Source organism: Acanthaster planci, linkage group LG04 (assembly GCF_054643075.1).
Source record: "Acanthaster planci isolate LZ-2023a linkage group LG04, COTS_SCS, whole genome shotgun sequence".
Taxonomy (NCBI): Eukaryota; Metazoa; Echinodermata; class Asteroidea; order Valvatida; family Acanthasteridae; genus Acanthaster; species Acanthaster planci.
Window position 1 is genome coordinate 9403389 of NC_141780.1, and position 12930 is coordinate 9416318.

A 12930-nucleotide genomic window follows, 5' to 3' on the forward strand; every position below is an offset into this window, starting at 1 on the left:
AGGTTTGGCCCCATCTGTCCGGGTGTGGTGCCATGTATCGGGGAAGACCCCAGTACTGCCCCTATCCCAAGGGAAAGAGGCACCAAGAGAGGAGCTTCTAGTTATGGCTGTGCCCGGAGCTCAACACCCAGAGGTGAGGTAGGCTACCCACAAGATTTGACTTCTTGTGATGCTGCCTTTCAATTCTAAAGCCACTCAATTTGAAGCAGGAAGACTGAAACACTTTGTAGTATAGTGGCAAGAGATCACTTCAGATAAAGAGATTCTTGAAACGGTCACAGGCTGCAGTATTGAGTTCGAAGATGTTCCAAAACAGGTTGGCAAACCTACATCAAAATTCAGTGTCAAAGAAGAAAAAAATTGTGGAAGGTGAGATTAAACACTTGTTAGAAAAACAACAAGCGTTTAATCTCGGTGTCCACAATTTTTTCTTCTAGTTCTTGAGGAAACCTCTCATGTTGATGGGGAATATCTCTCCACAGTTTTCCTTGTGCCAAGAAAAATGGAACATTCAGGGTGATTCTAAACCTCAAAAACTTCAACATCCATGTTAAGTATATCCATTTTAAGATGGACACCTTTGACATAGTGCTGAAGTTGCTGTTGCCAGGCAGTTTGATGGCCTCAATCGATTTAAAGGATGCTTATTACAGTGTTCCAGCGCATGAAGATTTCAGAAAATTCCTCAGATTTATCTGGGATGGCAAAGTGTTTCAGTTTACCTGCTTACCAAATGGCTTTCCTGTGCCCCTCGTAAATAATGAAGCCAGTTGATGCTAAATTGAGAGTGGCTGGGCACAATATCTCAGGTTTTCTGGATGATATGCTGGTTGTAGCCAATACGCAGAGGAAATTGCAAGCCTCAGTTTCCTATGTCGTGCAGACTCTTCAGCAATTAGGATTTGTCATAAATTGGGATGAATCAGTTCTCCATCTCTGTAAACGACTAATCCACTTGGGTTTTGAGATTGACTTGGATTCAGTGACTGTAGCATTACCTACAGAAAAAGTAGATTACATCCAAAGGCTGTGTAAAGCCATGATTCAGAAAAATGCAGACACAATACGCAACGTAGCAAAGATCATTGGAAGTTTCGTGGCATTGTTTCAGCCGTGCTTTTTTGCCCCTGACACTATAGAAACTTGGAATTTGCAAAACATGCAGCTTTGGTATTGAGCAAGGGTAACTTTGATGTAGAGATGACAATTTCTGATTTGATGAAACTGGATCTCAAGTGGTGGTTAAACAACGTAACAGGTCAAAGGAAACCAATTGTACGAATAAACATATTTACTGTTACATTTTTCCACCTTTCAGTCTGATTGGGAATAGCCTTACAGAAAGTCCAGCTGGAGGGCTGCAGAGCATTGATGATTTTACCCCACTGGCAACCTCGCAATGCAACCTCGGTTCACCCTGTTCACTAACCTCTTGTCTTCTGCCTCAGTCGAACACACTGCTGACGCTGCCACACAGCAACAGCCTACATCCTCTCGGAAAGAGACTAAGATTGATAGCAGGACCGTTATCAGACTTGCCTACCAATTCACAATCCAGTTGTTACCAACTGAAGAACCAATTGAAACCATTTCCATACCAATTCAAACCAATTGAGTCCCATTTGAAAAATTCACTTGATAAGGGAAACAAAATGAAAGCAATCTAATCGGAGCCAGTAGTTGTGTTCCATTTGAAATTTCCAATAAGCCATTTGCAAGTTAAATTTGAATAAAATCTAGTACACCAAGTTCTTTAAATTCACGTGAACGTCACTTGAATTCTCCATACTAAAACCACTGTTGCTATACTTCGTGATTAGGGGCAAGCTTGTGCTTAGTTACATAAGAGACGCCTTGCAACAATGCACTGTTTTCAATGGATAAGAACGGTATAAAGGAACCAGTCCATTCCAGAGATGGTGCTCGCTATGCAAAAGCTTGCCCCGAATCACGAAGTATAGCAACAGTGTCTTTAGCCTGGGGAAGTCAAATTGTTACGTTTCTATGCAATCAGATAACACAGTGTACCAGATTTTATTCAAATTGAACTTGCAAGTGGCTTATTGATCGAGGAAAACAAACAGAGAGAAAGCATACCAATCGGGAATGTCACATGGATTCCTCTGGGCCATATCGGGCGAAGGGCGTGGCGTACTTGAACCTGCAGGGTGCACAAAGAAAAGAAAATAAAGAAGAAAAGAACACAAAATGTAAACTAGAGGTGTGAAAATTATGGTAATACTTTACTCAAGAAGGAAGGATTGATGATCAAAGCGACACAGAAACATGTAGGAAAAACGGAAACTTGGTAAATCAACAATGCCTAGAAAGCCCCCAGCCCCCTCCGTTCTCTCTGGCCGGGAGCCATGATGACACTGGGCAGGGTTCCACTCTGGAATTGAAGTGAGTCCATGCCTTACCTGGTGATTTCTTTTCCAGGGCAGTGTTCCTATCTTTGTAGTTCTGCCCCAGTGAATTCGCCATCACGATGAAGACCTACCGCCGTGTCTCTCCAGTCTGCAACCCCAGGCATCCAAACCTAATGATTTTCAAGCCACTGGGGTTTTTTACATGACCCTTGGCACCCTGTAATCCAGAGTTTCCCCAAGGGCCCTCTGGAAGAAATCTTGCAAATCTGTTTCCACTGCGGCTCACCACGTACAACCCTGTGATCCACAAAACGACCATTTCCCACTTGCGTAGCTCCACTCAACCACAGATTCTGCTGTACACCCTGTCCGTGCACATGTTTACTTCAAAGTGGATGTGTCCAAAATCGATTTATTGTGACTGTTATGAGGTCCATCAAAATTAGGCCAGCTGTGAGCCAACCAATTCATTGCCGCACAGGACACAGTTTGGCCTGCAAGACTTTCCGTGATGCTTTTTGCCTGGAGGATCACAAGCATTCCCTGTTCCCGATCATTTTCCAGTTCTTGATTTCTACAGCGTACCAGTCTACCTTTTTAAAACATACATGTTTGCACCTACGGTTATCCAGTTATCATGCGGCCTGACTCCTCTACCCCGGCTATTTATTTTTCACGCATTCATGAAAAAGATCGAAGTCTTCCGTCACAGTCGGAGCGCTGGCAGCCATGTTGGGTACGAGACACGGCTTTCCTTCAATGTGACATGAACAACTTCAGCAACCTTCCGCATATTCCAGTGTTTTACACTGCCGCTAAAGATAACTTATGCTTCCGAAATAACAAGCCTTCCGACTTTAACAAGCCTTCTGTTAGAAACTCCTTGCTTGATAGAGACTGACACTAACTTTATCTAGGTTACATGAAGTCGTTGTCTCGTCTCTGACCTGTTTCATTTCTTTCCTTATTATCAAGGTAAATTCCTAGGATGTGAAAAGGGTGTTCTCCTTTCCATCCAGACCTCACTACATTCATGCTCGTGGCTCTGAATGTTAATGTCATCTCCATCTTTGAGTCAGTCTTGCAGCTTTCTTGCCTCTTCTTTCGCACTGCCAACCAAAGCCACATCAACAGAAAGGACAAGGGATCATGCAGTTGACCTGCTGACGATCCACATGGCAGGGTCCAACAATGTAGTGGTGGACGCACTCTCCTTGGGATGATAGAGCAGCCTTACATCAATCTCTCCACTTTTCCGAACAACGCTCAACTTCCAACAGTCGACTGCAGTCTTTCTGTTTGGCGGGACTTTCTAGCGATGCTGTAGCCATTGCCACATTGGACGTCATTTGCCTACCTTTTCAATTTGTGACAACAAATTTTAACATTTTGTTACGTGCTTCAACAATCAGGCTTTGGCTCCAACTCACGCTTCTATGAGCGCTATAACAGACATCCTTATGTACTTCTTTCATTTGGAGCTCTTTCATATCTACAACTCATATTTACAGGTCAGCCCTAGCTGCCATACAAGTTGGTTTCAAAATCAGTTCAACTGCCTTTATAACAGCATGACATTCCATCACCCTTTGCTTGATATGTTCATCCAGTGTCCCCTTGTTGGGAAATTGGTCCGGTCATAAGACCTAAGCTAGGTTCTCTAGATGCTTTCGGGTCCATCCTTTGAACCTTAAATAATGCCTCCTTTATGCACACCAGCATCAGGTTGGAATTTCTCGTAACAATGCATGGTTACCTCCAGAGGAGGCAGTGAACTAAAGGTTCTCACTGTTGCCAAAGGCCGTCTACATTGGGAGCAGCATGATGTCCTCCTCTTTTCTTCGATTGACTTCCTGATGAAGGACAGACTCCCTCACCTGATCATTACGATATCTTTACACTCTCCGTCTCCTTACATACTGTAGACGACGCGGATAAACTTTGAATTGGTACCTGACTAAAACAGTAGCATGAGAGGGACAATAAACCTGTCACTTATCATGATCACGAGACCATACCATCCAGTGGCATCAGTCACTCTTGCCCACTGGACAGGCTTCACCATTAGATTTGCTAATCCAGTCTAGCCGTCAACACTACATCAGGGTTCATGATGTAAGAGCAGTATCTGCATCTTGGTCTTACTCTCGAAACATTTCCGTTGCAGACATCTGCAAAGCTGCATGTTGGAAGTCTCCCTCTACCTCCTGCAATTTGAGGGATGTTCTACAAAGCAACACCGCAAATGGCAGGACAATCCTACTCTCCGCAGGACAGAGGTCAAAGGGACCTCCTGTAGGACGGGTGACAAGTCATCATGAAGTTCATTTACTTTTTCTTAAATGTATACACTCTTGTTTATATGTGAAAGTGTATTCTTGGCATTACATGTGTTGTTGCCAACCCCCACCTAAATCGGTGCTACTCCGCATATGTAGTGACTGTTTGGGTAGGTATTCTCTAGTAGACCCGACCCTCACTTAATAATGTGGGGGAGGAATTTGTAGCACACTGGTATCTGCCAAAATGACACGGTGCAATACAACTATAAATCAAACAAAATTAACAAGAAATAATGTAATAACCGTTGAACAAGTTGGTTTTAAGAGAAACCTTGAAGTCAGTGATGGAGGCACTAGTCTGAATATCTGAAGGGAGTTTGTTCCACAGATGAGGGCCAGCATGAGAGAAGGATCTATCCCCCAAGAGTTATGTGTAGTGGGGACAGCAAACAGGGAAGCATCAGATGATCTCAGTCCCCTAGACGGTCGGTAATGAGCCAGTAAATCAATGTTGTATGTTGGAGCAGAACTATGAAGGGCATAGAAAAAAACAACAGAGTTTTGTGCTTAATCCAGTCAGCAACTCAGAGCCAGTGCAGAGAGTGTAGAATAAGTGTTATGTCAGTTCTAGACGAAGTCAGAGTCACAATATGAACAGCAGTATTCTGAAGTCTTTGAAGACACACGAGTTGGGCACCGGGTTATTGATATGAGAGTGAGTTGCAAAAATCCAAACGTGAAGAAATGAGAGCGTGAACAAGTTTTTCTGTGGCAGATCGCATCAAGTACTTGCGAATTAAACCCAAATTATGCAACTGAAAACAAATAGATTTGCAGATATTGGAAACATGATTGGACATGGACATGGAAGAGTCACAAGTAACACCGAGGTTCTCACAGGTCATAGACAAACTGACCGCTGAATCACTAATTCTAATCTTGGAAACTCTTAACTTTGGCAAGTTGTACCTTGGAGTCTAATAAAATCAGTTGTTGTGTTTTAATATTTGTAACAACACATCCACATACTGACATCATCAATGCCTCTAACGTGCATAAAGAGTGCATGCCATCGATCTCTTCTGGCTCAAATGACAAACAATTGAACATAAACAGCATCGCAGTTGCACTGGATATCACGATGTTGCAAGACTTGCTCCAGTCCATTTAGGTAGATGGAAAACAAGGGCACACCAACAGAACCCAGAGGGATGCTGTGTTTAAGCCCAACAGGATCAGATTTTGCATCACCGATACAAACCAGCTAATGACTATCACTCAAGTATGACTTAAACCAATCCAGGACCTGGCCACACAAGCCTAAAGAAGACAAGGTACTATCATGATTTCATGATTGACTGTATAAAATGCTGAGGAGAAATCTAATAGAACCACAGCTGTGATTATCCCTGCATCCATCTCTCACAAAATGTGGTCTGATAAATTAACAAGCAAGGTTTCTACACTGTGATTGACCTGATAGGCAGTTGGTTGTTTTTCTGCAGATAATCAGTCAATCTGTAGAAAACAACACGCTCTAGAAACTTTGATAAAAATGGTAAGTTAGACACAGGCTGATAATTCTGCAAAGATTCTAGGTCGAAGGATGGTCTTTCCAACTCCAGATGAATGTACGCTGTCTTCAGTGTTGCTGGAAAGTCACTGTCCAGAAGACTCAGCTTAACCATTCCAGCAAGCACTGTTGTGAAGGATTGAATACAGTCTTTCAGTAGTTTGGTGGATGTGGCAGGTTTTTTCCAAATGAGAGACTTGTTTCTTTTTGTGTAGTGAGTTCAAAGGATTCCAGAACTGCAGGCGGTTGATTTTAGGGGGCAACAGGTGCATCCGGAGAGAGGCTGTCATGTGGAATCACTCTTGGTAACAAAGAACTTACTAAAAACCTGTGCAAGGTTTCTTCTGCAGGTATGTGGAGGAAGATAAGATGACTGGTTATGATTTGGGAGTTTGTTGGCAACACCAAACAGTTGCTTAGAATTGTTGCTGCAGTCAGGAGCAGTCTGGCTAAAGTGAGCCTGTTTTGTTTTGCGAAGAACTGCAATGTCTTGTTGACACTGCTGCGAGTACAACTGGTCATGGATCTCAAGCCCGGATTAATGCCACTTGCACTCAAGTTGTTTTCGGTTTTTCCTTTCTTGATCAAATTATTTATTGTACCATGGAGTACAAACCTTAACAGGTTAGGAATTATATTACAGGAACCATATAACCACATATGAGATAAAATGTTAGAGAATAAGTTGTGTTTCTTGCTGTAAGAACTATAGCAAAGATTCCTCATAGATTGGAGATGTAGGTATTGGGTTTTCAATTTATTTGCTTATCTGTGTTGAGAGGGTACTGAGGATAAAAGTCATTTTTGGATGAATTCATGTCCGACTCCAGCTAAGTAAGATTTTACATTCTTCATTTTTTATGGGGGTGGCAAACACTCCTTGAGAAAGGGACACTGCCCTATGAACCCTCATAATGCTGCTGAAACCTTTGCAAATCTTGGGAAATAGCATGGTGCTTTTTTATACTTTCTGGCCAAACAAGTCATACCCTTTTTCATGTTCTCGAACAATTATTATTAATGCAGAAAACTCTGTGAAGGATGTCACCAAGCGCTATGCTTCCAAATGGATGTATGGAACAGAGAAGCTAAGGGTGCATTTGAATTGGTGGGAGGCTACATTAAAACCTTACTACACAAAGCTTATCACCAGAGATAAAGAAGAAGATGACCAGCTACAAAGTAAGTGTAAAAAGTCAGTGCTATGTCTACTTGTACATTTGAGATGTCCTTTCAATGCTTTTTGTTTTAGTGGTAGAAAACAAAACAGGCACATGTAAGCAACTTGACAGGACATGAGTCACTGGTAGAAAATAGCTTAATAATTATATAATATTTACTCTGTTATGAGAAGACAAATAACATGAGTCAAAGGCTAATTAATCCCTTAGTAATGGGTATTGTGGAAGGAGGAGGGACTTGTCCCGTGGAAAAAAATAGCAAGATAAAAAGAGAAAGAAATCAAAAAGTGGGAAAGGGGACAAAAGGCACTAATTTGCTCAAGAATACCTCATAATTATTCTCTTTCTACCGTTAATATATTCTCATATGGTCCTGATGAGTGCTGTCCTCCATCCTTCACCCTGGTCAATAAAATCCTGGCAATAGAGGGATCCCAATACGACGCTTTTAGCGTCAATCTGGGCACTTCTTCATTTGAAAATGAGGCTGTATGTGTCAGCTTCAATTTTTAATATGATAAGACGATTGAAAGTAAGGAGTCAAGACACAAAAAACATATAGGTATGTTAAATTCAGACTTTTCAGGCTGAAAATTTTCGTGGAAGAGTCTTTCAGGATGACTTGACACATAAAATAGAAATAAAAAATAACGGCAATTTACCGCGTACGAACGTACCCGCGATGGTCATGTATCTGCATGTGCAGTGGGCGTGGTTTAAACTGAAGTGGCATCACACTTATGAACCGGATACTGCATGTACTGTGTGGACTCCGCGGGCGCGCACGACAAAGTTCAACACAGAGAGCCTCAGTTTCGATGCGGATATGCACAGACAGAGCTAATGTGAAATCCCTCTATGCCCTTGTCTTCAGTCTGAAAGCATTGGTATGTTACAATTTAAAAATTAAAAGAAGAAATCAAGTTTGATTGTAATTCTGTTAAATCTGTCACTAGCACTGGAGGACAAGGATTGCACCTTTCACTGGAATGTATTGTCGTGTTTAATAGCATTCATTGTAATAAACAATAGGGGTTCCCCATATAACCCACGCACAAGGTACAGGATCTTCAGTGCATTTTGAGCGTACTCTGAGTTTGCTGGCAATTGTGGAAAGGGGTGGGTAAAATGTACATGATTCTTGATATCAGACTTGGGGCTGGTATCCTTTAGTGCTAGTGATTTATTCGGTAGAATTACAATCAAACTTCATTTCTTTGTTTAATTTTTAAATTCTACCTCACTATCACATAGCACTTTAGCCTTAAGTGAGAAGTTAAGAGCATCAGTTGACGGCAAATACGACAAGGGAGTGTCAAGTTTATCTCCTGCAGTATATCATGGTTTATTTCCTCATGCTCAGATGGTGTGCTTGCACGTGGTAACATGTTGGTAGCAATTATATAGATATTAATATCATGTAGTGAAAACCACAAATAACAGAAGGACAAACTTTCAGTGTTACTGAGAAATAAAGTTTTGATTCTATTCTAATCATAAATAAGCCTTGCTCCTTGTTCAAGGCACAGAGAAACTAGATGTGCGATTAAGTTGTGTTCAGACAGTCATACAGCATTCCTTAATGGTACTCAGATTTAAAAAGAACACACAACAGAATACACATGGCACAGTGAGATACAAACATAAATTTAGGCACTGCTTGCCAAAGTGTAGTCATAAAGAAAGGATGATTTGCTTGGAACTAATGTACTAAGGATTTGCCTGGAACCAATTGCATGTGACATAATTTCCTGCTTAAATACTGCATGCACAATAATACAAATAATTTATACATTGGGATAGCCCACATTGGCCTACATTCAGGTGTGGCTAATAAATGTCTATTGGCTGAAATCAATTAGCCCTTTTATGTGGCCAGCCAGTATTCTGGCATGTGGCACAGTCTTATACTGCTGTGCCGAAAATGAAGAACTGAACCGGTTGATTATGGAATCTTGGAAATATTGAACAGTTTGTCCATCCGGCAGTCTTCAGGATGCTTTGCTTTCTGTTGGTATCCCTGTCAATAGGTGACACTGCATGCTGCTGATCTTGTGCTGTGGGATGAAAAGGTTGATATATCTATACCTGCATTACCAAAAGTAATCAGATATCATTTGAGCGTCAACTTCTTTGTGTGGTACCACATAACTCAAGAAGAGCTGTCATTTGCAGCCTCGTATGGAGTGTTTTGTATAGATATTGTTCAAGCAGACTCACAACACATAACAATGGTTTCTTCAGAATATCGTTGCATATCAGTATTAGAATTCAACCTTCAGAATATCGTTGCATATCAGTATTAGAATTCAACCTTCCACCCTTGGAGGTTTTTATGAGTTTGTCATTGACAAAAACAACACCAATTATGGTTAGGCGCCAAGTCAAAATAGAAACGGTTCATGAAGTGGGAAACAATACATAAACGATAAGCTCCTTACCCACTTCAGAGTAAAGCGGGCAACGGTAGGGAGTCACTAGCTAAATGCTTGTGGTTTGATGAACGCCACTCCTGGGGGATATTTTCTAACAATAGAGAGCTTTAAGGATTACACTCCATTGTGGCTGGTGGTTGAGTCATTAGAGCTGTTTATCCACAACTGGGACCCCAGCCCATTGATATGTCAATAATTTGGGGGGGGGTTGGGGATGGGTTTATACTACCGTTTACATGGATATGGATTTTTTTCCTTCAGTTTTCCACGCTACCCTTATATACCAACATTAGTCAACTTTTCTTATTTTACTTTTTAGATTGATTTTGAAGTCCTGTGATTGTTGCATCTATAATGTTCTCCATTTAGTTTATTGTCTAATCCAATTATTGACAAATCTGTGATGTGGAAATCACTGTCTGACAGTGCTAGAGTTTGGGAAAGAAAACTACAGATCTTAATTCAGTGACACGAGACTTAGTGAGGCACGTAGGCCTGTTGACTCTGATGGAGTTAGTATTTTGTTAAGAGATTAATTGCTTCCCCTTCTGAATAAGCTGTGCTAAGCCTGTGGATGAACTGGCCCAATTTACACAACAAAGCCGGTGCACAATAACCATTCGTGGTAAGCTGGGAGTCAGGGTTTTTGTACCAAGGTGGGGGAAATGGTGGTATGCATCAAAGAGGTTGCTGCATAGCCAACTCCTTTTCGGGAAACGCTCTCTTGCAATCATTGCCCACTTGCAGTTGAATCGGGCAATGGTTTGAAAGGGGATTAAGGGCAATCATTTCCCGCTTGGTGAACCATTTCTATTTTGACTTGGTGCCTTACCTGCATGCAGTACAGGGTGATTACAGACAATAATTGACAACACTGCCCTGACATGAGGGTGGTGAATACAGCTGGACATCTGACGCCCGTTCCCTGCTTTTTCCTGTCCCTTACGGGTTAGGGAATGCAATGGCTCAGCCACCTTAGAGAATCCAGAGACAAACCCCCTGTCGTACGAGGCCGAGCCGAGAAATGATCGCAACTGCTGCATCATTGTTGGAATAGGCCAATCTTAAATACGAGGAGTTTTGTCAGGATCAACAGATACTCCTACGCTGCTGACAATGTGCCCAAGATGCCTAACAGAAACCTGAAAAAGCTGGCCCTTCTTTCCATTTAGTTTTAGACTGTAACGCCCGAGGTGTTCAAAGACCTTGGCCAGGCGGGCAAGGTGTTCCTTAAACGTTCTTGAAAAGACTAACAAGTCATCAAGGTACATGACTAACTCAGAAAGATTAAGGTCACCGAAAATCAGCTCCACTATGCGCTGAAAAGTACTAGGCGCATTGCTCAAGCCCTGAGGAAGGCGCAAAAACTCGTTTTGGCCCCATGGAACCTAGAATGCAATCTTCCCTATGGAATCCTCATGCCTGGCTACTTGGAAGTAGCCATGCGCCATGTCTAGAGACTTAAAGAGCTTTGCCCCCGCCAGAGACTCCAGCGTCTCTTCAATCCTTGGTAAAGGAAATGCATCTTTTATTGTCTTGGCGTTCAGTAGCCTATAATCCATGCATAGCCTCAACTGTCCACTCTTCTTTCGAACAAGGACAATTGGGCTAGTGTACGAGCTAGTAGACCTACGAATAATCTTTCTGTCAAGAGGATCTTGAAGAAGCTGTTTCACCTCTTCAACAAGACTAGGTATAAGTTTAACCCTGCGATGTGGCAAATTGACTGGTTTATCATCATCAAGCTTTATTTGATGCGGGATCAGATCAAAAATTTGATCCTTCAAAAGCTACACGGTGCATTGAAACACTGAAACCACCATCTGCTGGACCCACAAAAATGTGCTCAGTAGGCACAACCTGCGCTGCTACTGCCAGCTCCATAAATGGAGGAATAACAATAGGCTCCACACTGGTGTTAGCCACGAAAAATATCAATAGACACACCATCAAAACTGTCAATACCTTCAAGTAGCTGACACAACACAGAAGGATCAGAAACATCAGATGACCGGACTTCCTTGAGGCCACCATGGCTCATCAGACACAACGCCCTTATCAGAAAATCTTTGTCATCTGGTAAAGAAGTGCTTACGTCTAACTTGCATTGAAGACGTTGAACTGTGCTTGCCTGAATAACCTCTTGGTCGCAAGAGAACACATCTAGAGCCAATGACTCTGAACAAACTTTCGAACCACTGCCTTCAGCGTTGGATGTGGTTCACATCCAACGAAGTGCCAATTCCCAGTCAGGGCCAAGCTGTGTTAACCCCATAACTTTCACTTGAGATGCAAAATGTTGCATCCAAGGATTACAGGACATTGATTTCGGGGAGCATTACAAGAGGCTTCTGTCTCCTTGGATATGAGAAAGTTACCCCTAAACTTCTGGCCAAACACTTCCAGGGTGGTTTCAAGGTAACCCTGAACAGCAATCTCTAAATCGTTTGCGCCCATTAATTTAATGAACGTACCCACTGGTTCCAACTTCCTAAAGTGCTTGCCATGTGTGCATTATAAAACCTGGCAGTCATCAAAGAGGTCTCCGCTCCAGTATCTAGTAAACATTTAGTAGGAATGCCATTAATAACTGAAGCCGTTGGAGTTCTGGCCAGAAGTCTACAGCAAACCTCAGATGATGACAACTTCCTGTCAGCCAACACAGGGTCATATGTCACCTTGTCACAAATAACATGCGCTTGGTCATTAACAAGAACCGTGGGCATTACAAAAGATCTAGTATCCTCTGTCACACTGCCCTCTGTGACAGAGGCTAGCTGTTTCCCAAAGGCTCACGCTTAAAGCAGTTGTCCTGCATGCCCAGGTTTATGGCAATAGGAGCACTGTAATGGACTTCTGCCAATCTTGGCCTTGCCTGCACGCGGCTCAATTGCTAGCTTTGCCATGCTCTTCGACATGCTTTCTAAATTTGCATTTATATCCGACAGTTGGTCAATCAGTTTTTGCACTGATGAAACAAGCTGTTTCTGGCTTTCAACTAACTGTGTTAGTTTGTCATCACTTGCTGCAATCGGTTTGCTGGAGCGCGCAGGGTATACGGTTTGAGCATTTTCAACTTCACCTTCTGGC

The 12930-nt window shown here is 42.3% G+C and overlaps 1 protein-coding gene and 1 long non-coding RNA gene across 12 annotated transcripts in view; one reads left to right on the plus strand and one right to left on the minus strand.

The window, feature by feature from the left end:
- Positions 1-12930, plus strand: part of LOC110985000 (DNA repair protein complementing XP-C cells-like) — a 196105-nt gene that overhangs the window by 74255 nt on the left and 108920 nt on the right. For all 11 annotated transcript variants that reach the window (XR_015425063.1, XR_015425062.1, XM_087136113.1 and 8 more), the window contains one exon: positions 7251-7406. Coding sequence is in view for 9 of the 11 variants with exons in the window: in XM_087136113.1 (XP_086992239.1) it covers positions 7251-7406 (156 nt within the window). In the remaining 2 variants the exon portion in view is untranslated. The remainder of the gene's footprint in view (positions 1-7250; positions 7407-12930) is intronic.
- Positions 9290-12930, minus strand: part of LOC147799360 (uncharacterized) — a 28177-nt gene continuing 24536 nt past the window's right edge. Inside the window, exon 3 of the long non-coding RNA XR_015425064.1 lies at positions 9290-9462. This is a non-coding gene — a long non-coding RNA (uncharacterized LOC147799360). The remainder of the gene's footprint in view (positions 9463-12930) is intronic.